General features: G+C 45.9%; 1 protein-coding gene across 2 annotated transcripts in view; it reads right to left on the bottom strand.

The window, feature by feature from the left end:
- LOC121326839 (chloride channel protein 2-like) overlaps positions 1 to 18,821 on the bottom strand; it is a 131,359-nt gene that overhangs the window by 9,169 nt on the left and 103,369 nt on the right. Inside the window, exons 16-22 of one of the 2 annotated variants that reach the window (XM_041270410.1) lie at positions 16,911 to 17,044; positions 16,070 to 16,260; positions 13,804 to 13,909; positions 13,078 to 13,148; positions 12,370 to 12,432; positions 4,568 to 4,606; positions 3,166 to 3,270 (exon numbers count right to left, since the gene is read on the bottom strand). In XM_041270410.1, coding sequence (XP_041126344.1) covers positions 3,166 to 3,270; positions 4,568 to 4,606; positions 12,370 to 12,432; positions 13,078 to 13,148; positions 13,804 to 13,909; positions 16,070 to 16,260; positions 16,911 to 17,044 — 709 coding nt within the window. The remainder of the gene's footprint in view (positions 1 to 3,165; positions 3,271 to 4,567; positions 4,607 to 12,369; positions 12,433 to 13,077; positions 13,149 to 13,803; positions 13,910 to 16,069; positions 16,261 to 16,910; positions 17,045 to 18,821) is intronic. The other variant, XM_041270411.1, reaches the window with a different exon arrangement.

Here is an 18,821-nt window from a genome sequence, read left to right as displayed (position 1 = left end):
TCACATGTTCCAGTATAGCTCAGTGTAAGCGTGACTCATGCACGCCTACAGGCGTCTCCATTATAAGCCCATTGCCTGGGATAATAAGCTCTTATCTGGAGGGCTCGAATTCATTAGCTCACAGGGTTCAAGATGATAAACTGAACAGAATAAAACACCAGCACTAATCTCAGAGAGAGAGCTGGCAATGAGAGAGGGAGTCAGGCAGGCAGGCAAGCAGGCATGGAGGCAGGGAGGCAGGCAGTCAGACAGGCAGGCAGGCAGGCATGGAGGCAGGGAGGCAGGCAGGCAGGCAGGGAGGCAGGCAGGCAGGCAGGCAGGCAGGCAGGCATGGAGGCAGGGAGGCAGGCAGTCAGACAGGCAGTCAGACAGGCAGGCAGGCAGGCTAGGAGTCAGACAGGCAGGGAGTCAGGCAGGAGGCAGGGAGGCAGGGAGGTAGGCAGGCAGGCAGGCAGGCTAGGAGTCAGACAGGCAGGGAGGCAGGCAGGCAGGCAGGCAGGGAGGCAGTCAGACAGGCAGGCAGGCTAGGAATCAGACAGGCAGGGAGTCAGGCAGGCAGGGAGGCAGGGAGGTAGGCAGGCAGGCAGGCAGTCAGACAGGCAGGGAGTCATGCAGGCATGCAGTTAATTTTGCATTAGAGGCAGGTATATATCGTTCAGGAGAACAGGGAGACCGTGAGGCAGCATTCACAAGAGAGTTTAAAGTTTTGACACTTGGCCTTTTTTAAGTGTGGGACTATTAAACAGTGGATTACAATTTCAATTAAAAGCTGCTGTGCAGAATGTGATTGGCTTTAGGTTTGGGGGAAACTGGCTTCACTTTGCAACCCCCCTGTATGTATATTTAACTCCCACCTGCTTCACTCTACAGGGCCTACTGTTTGCTCAACTCCACAGGAGGCTGTCACTCCACAGTGCGGGGTCTTATCTCCTCTTCTAACAACACATTTCCAGCTGCTACTCGGTGTAGACCAGTAAGTGCAACCCTAGAGATCTTAATTAAGATGTATAAGTGTGTGTGTGTGTGTATATATGTACACAGTGCAGAGAAAAAGTTTGTGAACCCCAACGATAATTATGAAAATTCCATAGTTCTTGAATCAAAGTATATCCATTAGGGTTTATATTAACCAATTCCATGTCTTTTGAAACAGACAATGAGAAATTAAGATTCAGGGTATGTGAAAAAGTAAGTGAACCCCTGGTTTTATCAGCTCAATTAAGGGGACAATTAAAATCAGGTGTTTAAATAATAGGTAGATCTTCAGGGGTGAGTTTGGGAGGCCCCACCCTATATAAAGATCAGAAACTGTGAGTTTGGTCTTCACCATACAGGTGTGTGGAAACACGTCATGCCATGATCAAAAGAAATCTGAGGACCTCAGAAAAACAGTTATTGATGCTCATCAGTCTAGAAAGGGTTACAAAACCATTTCTAAGGATTTTAGGCTCGACCAATCCACTGTCAGACAGTCTACAAATGGAGAAAGTGCAGGACCACAGTCAGTCTACCCAGGAGAGGCTGTCCTTCCAAAATCTCTCCAAGAACAAACCGGACAATCATCAAGGAAGTCACAAAGAACCCCAGAGTAACATTCAAGGATGCATGCCACTCTCGCCTTGGCTAATGTGAGTGTTCATGTCTCAACTATCAGAAAAAGACTGAACAAGAATGGTGTTCATGGAAGAACAGTGAGGAGGAAACCACTGCTCTCTAAAAAGAACACTGCTGCCCATCTGAAGTTCGCCAAAGAGCACAAAGATGATCTACAAGACTTCTGGAACAATGTTCTTTGTACAGACGAGTCAAAGGTAGAACTTTCTGGCCTCAATGTGAAACGGTATGTTTGGTGAAAACCAAACACTGAGTTCAAACAGAAGAACCTCATCCCAACTGTCAAGCATGGTAATGGAGTGTGATGGTTTAGGGCTGCTTTGCTGCCTCAGGACCTGGACAGCTTGCCATCATTCACACAACCATGAATTCTGCATTGTATCAGAATGTCAGGCCATCTGTCTGTGAGCTAAAGCTGAACCAGAAGTGCCACCAGTTACTGAATCTAAAGGTTCACATACTTTTTCACACATGGATATTGAATGTTGAATCATTTGCGGATAAATAATTATTGAAATGCATCATGTTTGGTATCATTTGTTTAATCAGGTTATCTTTATCTATTATTATGACTTATATTAAGATCTAACAACATTTTAGGTTTGAAATATGTGAAAATCCTAAGAGGTTCACAAACTTTTTCTCGGAACTGTGTGTATGTGTGTGTGTGTGTGTGTGTGTGTATAGAGAGAGGGAGAGCTGAATAAGACCATTCCCACTTGGCTATGCATACATTTTAAAAGCAAGGGCTTAGGATTTACTTCATGGCTCTTCCTCCAGTCATCAATATGTTTATCTGTGTTTTGCTACTTGGTTAGGTGATGATAAAACAAAACAAACAAAAAAAAAACAAGCAAGAGCAGCAACTGAAATGAATGAGCGTCTTCATTGCACACCCGGTTCTGTAGACTTTTCCTGTTAAATATTCACAAGAACTATTCCACAGCTCTGTGATAAACAGCTCTGTCTGACTGTTAGGAGTCCAGGTTTAAATATTGACATGGCAGGCAGAGGAGTGTGTCACACATTATCAATCAGACACATTAAGGCTGCAGCAGTAAACAAGTGGAAAGGAGAAGTTTGCTTTGAAAAAAAAGAGTGAAAAGCAAAGAGCTGTTATTGTGTGCGAGATAAATCAGGGGGCTGTGATGACATCCCCAAGATGAGTTTGTTATCCAGGAGGGGCAGAGAATCCATACGTAAAGCTTTCTATTATAGAACGCAGGTTTGTGTTTTAAAATACAGTAGAACAAGACTAGTGTGTTTAAATACAAAATGCAGATGTAATGTCTTCTGTTACAGAATGCCGATGTGATGTGCTCTATTCTAGAATGCAGGTGCAATGTCTTTTGTTATAAAATGCCGACGTGAAGTGCTCTATTCTACAATGCAGGTGTAATGTCTTCTGTTATAGAATGCCGATGTGATGTGCTCTATTCTAGAATGCAGGTGTAATGTCTTCTACTACAGAATGTAGGTCTATTCAGCTGGGTGCAGTAAAGATCCTCCTAAAGACTGCTCTAGAGTTGACCCTGGAAGGGGGGGTTCTACCTTGTGAAGGGACGTCCTCTCCACCAGCTGGAATGGCGCTGGGTCAATCTTGCAGTTGTTGAAGTTGACCTGCTCTTCCAGCTGCCTCTCCTCCCACTCAGCTACCTGCAACCGTGAAGAGAGACAATGGAGGACCAGTGCAGCGTGAGACATGAGTGTGACTCCTGAGAAAGCATGGACTGCTGGGAACATGCCCAGTGGGAAGGTGGAGAGGGCAAAGTTACTCCAGTTATACAATGCAGAGAGAGAGAGAGAGAGAGAGAGAGAGAGAGAGAGAGAGAGAGAGAGAGAAAGCTAGAAACACAAGTCTGAATGAAAACACTTTGGCAACGCCAGCAAGCCCTCTCACAGGCAAAAATGCCTTCTCCTCGAATACTACAAGACACCTTCTGTGGCTTCACAGAGGAACTTACCACAGCAAAGCCATTATCACTATTAGATGACAGCTTTTTAAAGTTATTTCTTAATTTACCTCTGTGTGACTGATATAACGATTGTAGTCACTGAAAGGGTTTGATTTTGGAGAGCAGGGCTTGAGCGTCCCTGTGAAACACTTCATCAGAAAGCAATGGTTTTAGAACAGGTGTTGTTTACCAGGGTTATCTCTCAGTCATGCTTTATTTGCCATTCCGTTATTGAGTAACAACAGAAGAGCTGATCTCAATACAAAACAATGGGAGACGAATGTCGGTTGCTGTAGTTGCTTAGTTTGGAAGTAAATTTGGAACTTGGAGCCTCTTTAAGCTGTCAGTTCCCTCCCCTGCAGAGCAGCCCCTGCCAGTGGACCTGGAGTGCTCACGGCAGGGGCAGTGTGAAGAGTGGAGCTGGGGGGCAGATCAGGGCACTCGGGGTCAGCTGAATCTTCCAGGAGATTGTGTGAAACTAGGTCCTGATGAGTGGTGAGCAGCCTCACACAACAGAGAGCAGAGCAGTGAAGTCATGAGCTTGATTATTACTATTATCTATTTCGCAGCACACACCCTTATCCAGAATGCAGGCAAAGACGCTCAAACTTCAGCTCATGTTTTTTAAGTACTATGCAATTGACTCCGAAATCCTCAACTGACCCACAAATGCAGCCCAGTATGGGCTTGCCCACATTGCCACACAAGCGTGCCACGATTCATCACAGAAAGAGGATGAGTGGATTTCAAGATGCTGTTGACACGTGGTGAGCGCTTGGTGGCTCTCAAGATGCTGTTGACACGTGATGAGCGCTTGGTGGATCTCAAGATGCTGTTGACACGTGGTGAGCGCTTGGTGGATCTCAAGATGCTGTTGACACGTGATGAGCGCTTGGTGGATCTCAAGATGCTGTTGACACGTGGTGAGCGCTTGGTGGATCTCAAGATGCTGTTGACACGTGGTGAGCACTTGGTAATTGGGTTATAGTCTGGCTTACCTCCAATACCGTCATGTCATCTTCCACGTCAAACTCGTCCTGGAGGGGGGAGAGAGAAACAGCAGAGATGAAAACAACAGCAGGAGCAGGGCGGCAGGCTGCCTCAATAGAAGAGTCTGCTTCCTCTGTGTGTGCTGCAGAATCAAAAGCAATTGATCTGTTTGACAATAGAATAATTAAAAATGGAACAGGCAGAACAAGCAGAGCACAGGCACACAGAGAGATAGGAATCACTGAATACAGCAGGGCAGGCCTGCATTCACAAAGAGTGATCCTGGGTTTAGCAACATTTCTGCAACTTATTCTTTTTTTGTTATTTAGGATTTGATTTATTTCATAATTTTTTTATTTAAGCTCACAAAATTTCTTGACGATGCACATTTAGCAAATTGCTAAAACAAGCGCCAACTTATTACATGAATATTATATGATGTCCCAACTTGGCACAGATACAATTAATAATGCTTGGAATACGTGTGTTACAGGTTGAACTAAAACAGCTTTCTACCACCACAGCTGAAAAATGGGCAGCACTGGGAACGGCTGTCCCACAGATCAGACAATCACACGAGAGTCAGACACCGAACCCACCCCTGACCATGGGATCCAGCGACAGACAATCACACGAGAGTCAGAGACCGAACCCACCCCTGACCATGGGATCCAGCGACAGACAATCACACGAGAGTCAGACACCGAACCCACCCCTGACCATGGGATCCAGCGACAGACAATCACACGAGAGTCAGACACCGAACCCACCCCTGGGGATCCAGCGACAGACAATCACACGAGAGTCAGACACCGAACCCACCCCTGACCATGGGATCCAGCGACAGACAATCACACGAGAGTCAGAGACCGAACCCACCCCTGACCATGGGATCCAGCGACAGACAATCACACGAGAGTCAGACACCGAACCCACCCCTGACCATGGGATCCAGCGACAGACAATCACACGAGAGTCAGAGACCGAACCCACCCCTGACCATGGGATCCAGCGACAGACAATCACACGAGAGTCAGAGACCGAACCCACCCCTGACCATGGGATCCAGCGACAGACAATCACACGAGAGTCAGAGACCGAACCCACCCCTGACCATGGGATCCAGCGACAGACAATCACACGAGAGTCAGAGACCGAATCCACCCCTGACCATGGGATCCAGCGACAGACAATCACACGATCCAGCGACAGACAATCACACGAGAGTCAGAGACCGAACCCACCCCTGACCATGGGATCCAGCGACAGACAATCACACGAGAGTCAGAGACCGAACCCACCCCTGACCATGGGATCCAGCGACAGACAATCACACGAGAGTCAGAGACCGAACCCACCCCTGACCATGGGATCCAGCGACAGACAATCACACGAGAGTCAGAGACCGAACCCACCCCTGACCATGGGATCCAGCGACAGACAATCACACGAGAGTCAGAGACCGAACCCACCCCTGACCGACCATGGGACCCAGCGACAGACAATGGGATCCAGCGACAGACAATCCAGCGACAGACAATCACACGAGAGTCAGAGACCGAACCCACCCCTGACCATGGGATCCAGCGACAGACAATCACACGAGAGTCAGAGACCGAACCCACCCCTGACCATGGGATCCAGCGACAGACAATCACACGAGAGTCAGAGACCGAACCCACCCCTGACCATGGGATCCAGCGACAGACAATCACACGAGAGTCAGAGACCGAACCCACCCCTGACCATGGGATCCAGCGACAGACAATCACACGAGAGTCAGAGACCGAACCCACCCCTGACCATGGGATCCAGCGACAGACAATCACACGAGAGTCAGAGACCGAACCCACCCCTGACCATGGGATCCAGCGACAGACAATCACACGAGAGTCAGACACCGAACCCACCCCTGACCATGGGATCCAGCGACAGACAATCACACGAGTCAGAGACCGAACCCACCCCTGACCAGGGATCCAGCGACAGACAATCACACGAGAGTCAGAGACCGAACCCACCCCTGACCATGGGATCCAGCGACAGACAATCACACGAGAGTCAGAGACCGAACCCACCCCTGACCATGGGATCCAGCGACAGACAATCACACGAGAGTCAGAGACCGAACCCACCCCTGACCATGGGATCCAGCGACAGACAATCACACGAGAGTCAGAGACCGAACCCACCCCTGACCATGGGATCCAGCGACAGACAATCACACGAGAGTCAGACACCGAACCCACCCCTGACCATGGGATCCAGCGACAGAAAATCGGAAGAGGGCTGAAGGCACTGAGTCCAAACACCTTGGAACAAATACCTGGCAGCACCGAGGAGAAGAATATTAAACGTGAGCAGCATCTGAAATACAGTATGCTGAATCCCAGGTGTGCCATGCTGAAAACAGAAAAAAGGCCATCATCTTTTCCCTCCCCCGTGGGGAAAAGTACAAGAATAAAAATAAATAAATAAATATACTGTGCCAAAAAAAACCCTAAAAGGATCAAAACCACAGAAGCAATGATCTGAGTGTTCTATACCAGTACTTCTGGGATGATGTGCAGGGATCCTGTTATATATACAGAAGCACAGCATAGTGAGCACACTTCAGCCTCAATGATTTAGAAGTCAATAGATCACACTGCATAAGGACACAAAGCCCATAAGCCATTCCCTTTGCAGCATGCCGTCACCCTGACTTTAAATCACTACTAGGACACAGCATTGAGAAGAGTTTACTGCGTGTCTATATTCAAACGCATCTGTCCCATTAACATGCAATAACAACAATAAACCAGCTATGTCCTGGGCCTCTCCTAATCAGCTGCAAATGACAGTTATGTCTGAGTGGGTCTCATTGTACCAATGCTGTTTCATTCAATCTCAGCTGGGAGACGAGAGCCAGCTCATTCAATACAGTACAGTATAGAGAACTCAGTACTGTGGATCTGAGAGCCAGCTCATTCAATACAGTACAGTATAGAGAACTCAGTACTGTGGATCTGAGAGCCAGCTCATTCAATACAGTCTAGTATAGAGAACTCAGTACTGTGGATCTGAGAGCCAGCTCATTCAATACAGTACAGTATAGAGAACTCAGTACTGTGGATCTGAGAGCCAGCTCATTCAATACAGTCTAGTATAGAGAACTCAGTACTGTGGACCTGAGAGCCAGCTCATTCAATACAGGGAGTAGCTACCAGACCTGGAATATATACTGATTTGATTTAAATATTTAAAATGTATTTGGAATGATTCTAAATAATAAAATATTTAAAATAATGGTGTGAATATTTATAAATAGTCTGATTCTGTTTTAAATATATTTATAAATGGTTACCATAATGGAAACATAACACATTCAGTCTTATAAGAACATCTATTTAGTTTTATATTTAAAAATTTTCAAATCAATATTTGAGTGCAGACAAAATCTTGAAGTATTTAATATTTATAAATAAAATCTCAAATAAAATCTATTTGTCTCAGGTCTGGTAGCTAATAGTATACACAACATCTTTCCAATAAACAAGACGGTGTTTATTTTATTAAATCTATTATCCCCCTGCTTAAAGATGTCTGGCCCTGCTTGCTGACACACTAACCCAGTGACCTCAATTAAAGGAATTTAAATGTGCAAAGCCTCCCCTGCTGTAGCTAAAATAACCCTTTCTGTTTATTAGAACAGAGATTAATGAAATGCTCGGGAGAGGTAAGTAAACGAAGGCCCGAGGGTGTTGGCCCAAACATCCTGCACTGATGCATCTAAACTGTGGCAAAACTCTAACAGCCTGTTAGACTCCTGCACAGCACACAGCGTACTTATCAATGTAAAGAGACCCTTTCGATAGAGATCCGAGATGCTAAGCTCCTGGTGCGTGAATTTTCTACACTCATTGGGTGTGAGTGATGTCCGTTTATTGGCTTGGTGTGGATTCTTATAATTAATTATTAATTGCACAAAGAACTCAGCACTGGGGATCAGAGAGCCAGCATATTCAGCTAACACAAATCAGTACTGGGACACAGAGTAGCTAATAGCATACACAATATCTTTGCAACATATGAGTCTCTAGTGCTTTCTTTCAATCCCTTGTTGTCTGCTCACTATGGTAACTGGAAGTCCAATCCAGGCATGGTTGGAATGATTTCATTCTTGATCATAGCAGCCTGTCTGCCTCCAAACCCCCTCCTTGCCTGCTTCGCTGTAATTCTGCAATTTAGAAAAGCAAAGTGCTCTCTGGCAATTCCGTGCACAGCGTAAATGAGCAACACGGCTCCTGAAATGTGTTATGAAGTTGTCTGCTGTGTTGTGTCCTAATAATCAGAGATTAGAAAAGGAGCACAGCCCACTCTCTATAGAGAGCAGTCCTCTATAATAATGTGTATCGAATCTGCTGGCTCTCAGATCCCTAGCAAGCAGTCCTCTATAATAATCTGTATTGAATCTGCTGGCTCTCAGATCCCTAGTACGCAGTCCTCTATAATAATGTGCATTGAATCTGCTGGCTCTCAGATCCCTAGCACTGGGGTCTCTACACTGTATTGGATTTCCGTCTTTTGGATCCACAACAAAAAGGATTGAGCAACTACAGTGCTTCGATGAACATCCTACACTGTGACAGTCTACTGTATTACTGGAAGTCATTTCCCTGTTAAAATAAAAGGAGATGCATTAAAAAACAAGTATTAAAGAGTATTAGAAATGAATTTCCCACCCACACTGCTGAAGGTACAGCATTGTACAAGAGCTGCACAGCCTCACTCTGCTCTGTGCACCTGGAGACACCAGGCATCACCAGCTCTCAGTCTTAAAGGAATCATTGAAAAGCCCATAAATGGGTTTAAATAGTTAAACACCTTCCTTCAGTAACGGTAGACCTTTAAAAAAAAATACAGCGTGGACCAGCATCGAGGCAGTTAATTAAAACCAGGGCCAAGATGGAAAATCTTATTATGAAGAAAAAGCTGTCTGAGCAAGGGAGGGGTGTCCTTTCATGGGGTTTGAAAGAAGAAAAACGCAGTAAAAGGCTGTGATGATTATTGGGTTCGACATAATTACCCTGCAGTTCAATCTTCCGCAGTATTCCAGCAATCAAGAAAATGTCAAACTGACCAACAATAGCAACTTTGAGTCCCAGGTAAACAATGGCAGAGCCGCTGCTGGCTCTTCAAAGAGGTGACATTTCAATTCAGCACTGAACTATCCCCTTTCACTATTACCTACAGGCTCAAATCAGAGTTTAAAAAGAAAGAAAATAATTGTCACATGGCACGTAAGCCACATTCATTTTTAATGAACTGCAGAGCTGTAGAGTTGGCATTTCTGCAAAAGACATGAGAGAGACAGAAAGAGAGGAGAGGGAGAGGGGAGAGAGAGCGAGAGAGCGCGCATTTAAAGAATACTACACTGTAAACCTCTCCTCGCTGGGTTCTAGCCTGTATGTTTCCATAGCAGCTGCTTCCGCTGTAATTTCAGAGTTTCTCATTGAAGTCCACTTCAATTGCGAGAAGCATTTCCGCACAAAAACCCCTCCTAGATTTGTACAAGAACAGCAGCTGTGACTTGGCGGTCCATGGCATGTTTTGTTTTACGGTGCAGATTGTTCTGCTCTTCCCAGCTAGTAAAGAGTAGGATTTATAAAATTCAGAAACTTCAAAAGAGCCTGGTTGCAGTTTAAGTGTCCATTAATAGTAATCTCTATAACAAGACTTGTGTAATTAAAGAGCTTGGTATATGAGAGGTTTAAACATTTCGTTGAGATTCCAGACCCTAAATAAATTGGCACATCGTGCACCCAGTCTAAAAGGTCCAACTGGCTGCATTCGAATCTAGAATCTTAAAGGAAAACATTGTCAGAAGGAAGCTAGAACTACTGGGGGCGCAGCTCGTGTACAGCACTCCCTTCTCAGTGGAAAACCTTTGACAAACCTCTCTCTCTGATAATAGAAAGTTGTCATGTTGCCTTAAAGCAATACTGGGTTCAAAATAGAGAAAATAAAATATATATATAAAATAATCCCTCACTGATCCCCCAGACATTCACAGTGCAGGTCTGGCGAGAATGAAACAGCCTGTAAAGAACAACGATTAGTCGGGTAGGTGACGAGGGCGCCTGTGCTCTATCTGATGAATGAGCGCTTGCTGTCAAGAATGTAGTGTTCCACTGTTCCAATGCAATTGCTGACCTGTCGTTCCATAATGCATACAGTAGAAGGCTCACACTGCTGCAGAAAACACGGACAGCAGGGATTGCATTAGAGACCTGCAGCAGGCAATTGCAGGGGTACGTATATATCGTATGGGACCCTGGATATGTGCGAATTCCACCAGGTTTGGGCTGACAAACACCCTCACACACAAACTCATATGCATGCATGGGGCTCCTACAACACTACCTGACACAGCCGGAGCTATGCACTGTACTGTACACAAACCAGAGCACCCAATTTTGAACGCATTCTCAATGGAATATAATGCAAGTAACAGCTATTCTATTTTGATTTGCAGTTTATTTGCATTTATGTCAGAGTTTCAAAGTTTCAGTGTAGTATATGCACACCCTAACACCCTCCCCCCCTGCTCTGAATTCACACATCTCCAGCACAGGGCAATTCTCAATCAGTCTCGCAGGGTGAGTCAGTGCAGATGATTGCTACAGGGAATGGGAGAGTGGGAGAGGCCGCTGTTGGGTTCCAGGCATACACTCCCACAACTCAAAAAAAAGTATTGCAAGAAGACAGGAAGGAGGAATTGGGAAGCGTGGCTCCTTCCTTAGTCCCAGTCTGTGCTGGAGCAGAGAGACCCACACCAGCCAGGTCAGTAAGATGCAAGTTATTATTAACTTAAACTTTATCAGCAACAGAATATTTCAATTATTTAAGTGTCTCTTATATGGAAATAAGTCATAGAAAATTTTAACATGGGCATACCTACTTTCAAAGCATTTTTTTTGCATACATTATAGCTCCTCACCCTGCCTGCCTGCCTGCCTGCCTGATCAGTTGCTGGTGTGTACGGCTGTAGTATTTTAATAGTTGAGTAATTTCATCTGAACAGTTCTGTGATTGCAGATTTGATGACAAGCTTGTCCTCTGATTGCTGCCCTGTTTTGAAGGAGGGTATTTGGACTCCAGCTACCCCATCGCTGCCCCGGGTGCTCACTTTGTTAAGGATCAGTTTTGACGAGTCTGTGTCACTTTTCAACAGGCTTTGAAAGCCAATAGAGCCTCTGGTCTCAACAACTGTATCATAGCTGAACAATGGCTCCCAGGAAGAAACGCATCATTTTGATGTGAGATTGGAGTCAAATCCAGGCTGTTTTTCTGTAAGGTACTTATTTATTGCATTGTTCTCATGAGGATAGTTCTGTGAAAAAGATATTTTGGCAACGTAACTTTTCCAGTGCATGAGTGATGCGTTGAGGATTGAATCCTGTTACTACATACAGCTGAATAAGAGGAGGAATTCAGGAGAGACAGAGAGGACTGGTCTAGGCTGGGGCAGACAGGAATCAGCACAGTACAGCAGGGAGGGAGGATGATTCAACGATTGCTCAGAGGGAGGCAGTATGATTTAATGATTGTTCACAGGGAGGCATTATGATTTAATGGTTGTTCACAGGGAGGGAGTATGATTTAATGATTGTTCACAGGGAGGCAGTATGATTTAATGATTGTTCACAGGGAGGCAGTATGATTCAGTAATTGTTCAATGATTGCTTGGAGGATGCTTTGATTTCATGTGTGGCTTTTTGTTGGGTTGGGTAGTTGGGTGGTTGGTTGATTTCTTGATGCCACTTACCACGATGGATATCGTCACTCGTTTGGGCTTTCTGTTGTCAGGGGCACCTGACAGCTCATTGTTCTTTAGTTAAAGACAACAGTAGGAGACAGAGCGTTAAACACAGGAGCAGCACAGCACACCTGCACAGGACAGCACACCTGCACAGCACACCTGCACTGCACTGCACACCTGTACTGCACACCTGCACAGCACACCTGCACAGCACCGCACACCTACACTGCACACACACCCGAACAGCACACCTGCACTGCACACCTGCACAGCACTCACAGGCTCACAGATACTGGCCAGCAGCAGGTAAAGTCCCCATCCCTTCCCCTGCACACATGCTATAATGAAGGGGCATGGGGGGGCTGCAGCAGGGGAAGAGGTGCACTGCTGAGCTCACATTACATTGCTGGATGAGACGTTTCAGGTGCTTTACAAAGGTATAACTCCACATTAAAAAAAAAGAAAAAAGATACAGAAACTGCAAAAACAAACTGATTACATGTCTGAAAGTTTCTTTACCACACTCAACATGTTCATGCAAAAGCTCTTTAGATATTATTTTACAATCAGGTACTGTAAACCTGCTTTGGGGACTTTTGCCAGCAGTCGTCTTTGTTTTTTGCTGAAAGCTGACAGCTGTCAGACCAAATGAAAAGCTAACAAGGTAAAGACTGACAGAAGACACATGCAGGCTGTGGGGCCAGCAAGACATACCTCTGTGGGCTCGCTCACTGGGCTGACACAGAACAGGTTTTTTAAGGCGATGGCAGTGTTGTCCACGGGCCCTGGGAAGAGAAAGCAGAAAAACAATTAGCTTGTCCTTTTACAAAGTACCAGACCACTCCATGTGGTTTGTGTACTCCAGGGTTAGTGTAAGCAGAACTGAGCCTGGCTCATTATATACACCTTCAGAACAGCTGAGACCCTTGAGGAAAATAGAGCCTTTTTTAATTTCATTTTTATAAAAGGTCACTGAACTCTAGAATCAATTAACAACCTGCAGAGCAAACGGCAGAACAAAAGGCTTAACTTCAGATGGATGGGTATAAAGTGAGAGGCCGCCACTGCACGCTGGCTTAGCAGTTTGTCATAAAATCCATCTGGAAATTCAGTTTCAGAGAGGAGAGGGCACCAGCTTGAGAAATCGAGGACAGGCAGCCCTACGCACAACTGAAATCCTCACATTTACATAACGGGGAGCAATCAGTTGAACTGCTTTCACGCTCTGCCATGACCCAGGACCAATATTAACATCTTCTTTATCTAAATGTAGATTTTCACGTTGTAAATAACAACACTGTATTATTCTCACTAGCTGCAACACTAAGCTCAGGATACAGTAAACAGAAACTGCTACAGTTGGTTTTCATAACCATAGCACCAACTGTCCAGCAGTTAATGTCCCCTATTCCCAGCACTGCCTAGACTGAGAGGGCTTACCAGTGGGGGTCTCTATTGTGGGGCAGGAGGCTCGTTTCAGTGCTGGCTTCAGGGGCTTCTGCAGTCCTACGTTTGAGGGGCTGAATGTGGACGTATCCGTGGAGATCTGGGCAGAGACAAAAATACACAGCAAAGAAAAGACAGAAATGAGGACACTGACACAGCTCTCTGCCCAACACATGAGCGCAGCACAGAGACCAGGACTGGCGGACACAGCTGGAAACTAAATAGAGACAGACTGAGGACAGAAGGTAGTGATGAGGGTATGGAATGGGTTGCCAAGCCACACTGTCAAAACGGAATCATTGGGAACAGAGTACTACTGCCAGAACACAGAAGAGGATTGATGGTCTTCTTCTCACATCTCAGTATCAATAATCCATACCCGGACACTGAAGAGCAACGACAGACTCCTCCTTATCACATCTCAGTATCAATAATCCATACCTGGACACTGAACAGCAACGACAGACTCCTCCTTATCACATCTCAGTATCAATAATCCATACCTGGACACTGAAGAGCAACGACAGACTCCTCCTTATCACATCTCAGTATCAATAATCCATACCTGGACACTGAAGAGCAACGATAGACTCCTCCTTATCACATCTCAGTATCAATAATCCATACCTGGACACTGAAGAGCAATGACAGACTCCTCCTTATCACATCTCAGTATCAATAATCCATACCTGGACACTGAAGTTATATAGGACAGGGCATTTCCTGTCTCTTGCGGTTTTTAATTTTTTTGTCTTTTTTATTTATTTTTTCTCTCTCTCCCTCCCTTTCTTTCTGTATTCCCTTCTAAAGCATACTGCTAGTTGGTTTGACTTTAATCCCTGACAGACAGGAAACAGACACATAAGAAAAACGATGGCATTTAATTATTATGCAAGCATTATGCTAGTTTGTATTTAGTGTTGTCTGCTCTACGAACTCAGTCAGATAGTAATGTTCTCTAATGGCTTTCTTGCTGATAAAGAACAGTGACAGTTTCTGAAGTGCTCCGGGCGAGTTCCCTCTGCTCCCCTTTCTCTCCCAGCTCCCTTGAATTTGCTGAGCTCTGCAGGGTTTTTAATATCCTTTCTCCCCTCAAAACTCCTCATTGTGAGATTGTAATGCAGAGCACATCCTATCTGCACAATGTGCCCAGCATGGCAATCAGGGGTTACACAATAGACAGAGCAGGGGGTGTGGGAGAGAGGGAGAGAGAAAAAGATAGAGAGATGGAGAGAGATACAGTGAGAGATGGAGGGAGAAAGAAAGATACAAAGAGAGGGGAGAGGGAAAGAGACACAGAGAGGGAGAGAGAAAGCAATACAGAGAGATGGGGAGAGAGAAAGAGATACAGAGAGATGGGAAGAGAAAGCGATACAGAGATAAGGGAGAGACAGGGAGAAAGATACAGAGGGGAGAGAGAGAAGCAGAAAGAGGGGGAGAGAGAAAGATGCAGAGAGGGGGAGAGGAAGAAAGATACAGAGAGGGAGAAAGAGATACAGAGAGAGGGAGAAAGAGATAGAGAGGGGGAGAGAGAAAGAGATACAGAGAGGGGGAGAGGGAGAAAGATACAGAGAAAGAGGAGAGAAAGCGATACAGAGAGCTGGGGAGAGATACAGAGAACATAGGAGAAGGAGAAAGAAAGAGATACAGAGAGAGGGGGAGAGGGAGAAAGAGATACAGAGAGGAAGAGAGAAAGAGATACAGAAAGAGGGGGACAGGGAGAAAGAGATACAGAGAGGGGGAAAAGGAAAAGGGCGAGAAGAACTGTACCGGTAGTTCGGTTGAGAAGTTACAAGTGCCTTACTCTATATGATATGTTATGTACTACTAATACTACAGAACTACTATCCTCAGAATGCTATGGATCCCACCCCTCTGCTGTGCATTGGACCCAGGGTTTCAAAGACCTACTCTGCAGGTCCCTCTCCAGTACACACTCCCACACACTGTACTGTGCTGGGAGGGGTCCCTCTCCAGTACACACTCCCACACACTGTACTGTGCTGGGAGGGGTCCCTCTCCAGTATACACTCCCACACACTGTACTGTGCTGGGAGGGGTCCCTCTCCAGTACACACTCCCACACAATGTGCTGTAACCATCTGGTCCTTGTTTCTGTGCTCTGCTCGGCTGTCAACTCCTTTTAAGATCAAAAGGCTTCAATCAAGTCCTTCCAAAATGCAGTCCCCTCAATCTCCACAGCTCATCCCCCTGTGAAATAATAATTCCTCGTTGTTATGAGAAAGGGGTGCACGCTGACCTGGAAGCGCACCTCCTGGCTGGCACGCTGGCTGTCCGGCTCATTGCCGCCCTGACTCTGGGTGGAGAGGCGCTTCTTGGCAGCCTGTGCCCTCTCCTGCAGGTATGCCATGCGGTTATGCCGCCCCAGCTGCTGGGTCAGCAGAGCCTGGAGCTGCGAGCGCTCGATGGAGCCCAGGAGGATCATCGACTCTGGGGGGACAGAGACAGACATGGGGCAGCAAAAACAAAAACTCATCGAGTCATCATTTATTTGCAGCAAAGAGGGTTGAAAAGAGTTGATAATTCACAAATCTGACAGTAAGTGGACTGTGCTTTACTGCATAATGGTCCCTCACTAAATGTTATCAATATTGCAAATTTGTTTTTTGTGTAACTCAAATTGCAAAACAAACTGTGACTGGTGTTTATAATGTTACTAGGATTGAACAGGACTTTAGATTTTGGCAAAGAGGCAAATAGGCACCAATTGCATCACAGGCTTTTCCTGGAATAGTTTGAAGCTCAGTGTGGCTTGGGCAAGAAACATAAATCAATTAAGATTAAAAATAAAAAAAACAGAAAGCACTGCAGAATGTTTTTTGCTGCTTTGCAATTCAAATGGGAGTCGTGTGTCTTGCTTGTTGGTGGAGCTGAGAGCATCACTTAAACCATCTGCAGTAAGGGTTTTCATGCATTGATCTTTCAGTTTTGCTGTTCTTTGATCTCCACGAATGGAGAAAGTTCAATTCATATTTCTGCTTACTAATGTATCTACCTATCTACATGGACCATTCTCCAGAAAGAGCCCTGACTCTGAGCAGTGATGTGGGGCCAGGGCTTGGGCAGTGCCCCCCTCTTACCTACAGACTCCACCAGCGCAAGGGTCTTGAGATTGCCTATCTGCAGCACGTCATGCAGGTCCCGGTAGCAGCAGTTCAGGGTGACATAGTGCACCTCACGCACCATGATGTCCTCCACGCGGATATTGTATTTCCTGCAGGATCACAGCAAGGCAGAGGGAGAAGGAGATGGAGAGGGAGAGGAAGAGAGGCGAACCACAAGACAGAGAGATGGTTTTCAGTTGACTACAGTATAACGTCAGGGGATCAACCAGTTTGAACTCATAGGAACTGATCAATCAACTGATTGACTGGATTGATCGAGAGCTGTGACAAGAATCTATGTGAACAAAAAAATAAAATATACAACATTTACTGTGAGAAAAAAACAAACATTCAGTGTCGAACACTGCAAGGTTGCAGGAGGAGGGAGCACTGTGGAATCAGGTTTTGAAGGGAGCACTGTGAAAGAGTTGCTTGAATGATTGAACAGTACAGTAAGAGGAGGGGCAGTCCTGCAGCCCATGCTATTTCACAGGGAGCAGGCACCAGTTTCTCATTTCCCATATGTTTTCTCTAAACCCAGACGCCCACGTGCCATTGTCACATTGTCGCCTCTCCCCTCGATCTCTCCTCGCCCTTCAGAGATCAGTATCAAGGAGATTTTGACAGACAGATGGAAAGCCGATTGCAATTTCAGATTTGCAGCGAGGGTTCAGACTGCTCTGCTGGGAGAGCACAGTCGATCAGTAAACACTAGCCCCATACCACAGCTCTGCAAGCTTAAGACCTTATTCCACATAATTGCCTTGGGCTCAGAGCTGCCTTGAGTTCCCAGTGTGGAGACTGGATAATTTCAGCTCTATAAATATCTAACCCGGACTCTCCAGAGAAAACCCTGTGGGGTCAGGATGCTGGCTTCAGATTGGCTGCTCAGGCTGGCCTGATCATTGGTGTTTGCAGGTCAGTGATTGAGGCGGGATAGAACTCCACCGTTCTGATTCTTAACTGAAGGATAGACAGACACCATACTCCTGACCAATCCTGCCTCCTGCTGTGCTGCATCCACCTGGCTTGTAGGTTGGGTTTCAATCAATCAATCAATCAATCACCTGCTCAATACATTTCAATTCATTTTTGTCTGCCCGAGTAAATCTATTGAGAAAAAGCCGTTCTGAATCTACAGAAGCTGTCACTTGATGGGAGTCGTGTCACTCACAGGTAACAGAGAGTAAGGGATCGGCTGATGTTAAACGTGTAATTGATTTTTAATGTTTTCATAGCATTTATAAAACAGTACAGTCTTGCTCTCTTTTCCATGCTGTACCTCCCGCTGAAGGAATGCACCAACAAATGACTCCTCAAACGACTAATAATTTCCCATTAAAAAATCTAATTCACCTTTACCATAATGTTTGCGCTTTTCATTAGCACCATGTACTTTAACAACCTACACAAAAATAAGAAAGTGAATTGACCCTGTACACTGTCCCGAGTCCTGTAATAACACTGACCCCGTACACTGTCCCGAGTCCTGTAATAACACTGACCCCGTACGCTGTCCCGAGTCCTGTAATAACACTGACCCCGCACGCTGTCCCGAGTCCTGTAATAACACTGACCCCGCACGCTGTCCCGAGTCCTGTAATAACACTGACCCCGCACGCTGTCCCGAGTCCTGTAATAACACTGACCCCGCACGCTGTCCCGAGTCCTGTAATAACACTGACCCCGCACGCTGTCCCGAGTCCTGTAATAACACTGACCCCGCACGCTGTCCCGAGTCCTGTAATAACACTGACCCCGCACGCTGTCCCGAGTCCTGTAATAACACTGACCCCGCACGCTGTCCCGAGTCCTGTAATAACACTGACCCCGCACGCTGTCCCGAGTCCTGTAATAACACTGACCCCGCACGCTGTCCCGAGTCCT

This window comes from Polyodon spathula, chromosome 14, assembly GCF_017654505.1.
Source record: "Polyodon spathula isolate WHYD16114869_AA chromosome 14, ASM1765450v1, whole genome shotgun sequence".
NCBI classification, from domain to species: domain Eukaryota; kingdom Metazoa; phylum Chordata; class Actinopteri; order Acipenseriformes; family Polyodontidae; genus Polyodon; species Polyodon spathula.
This window is presented reverse-complemented; position numbering and strand designations above follow the sequence as displayed.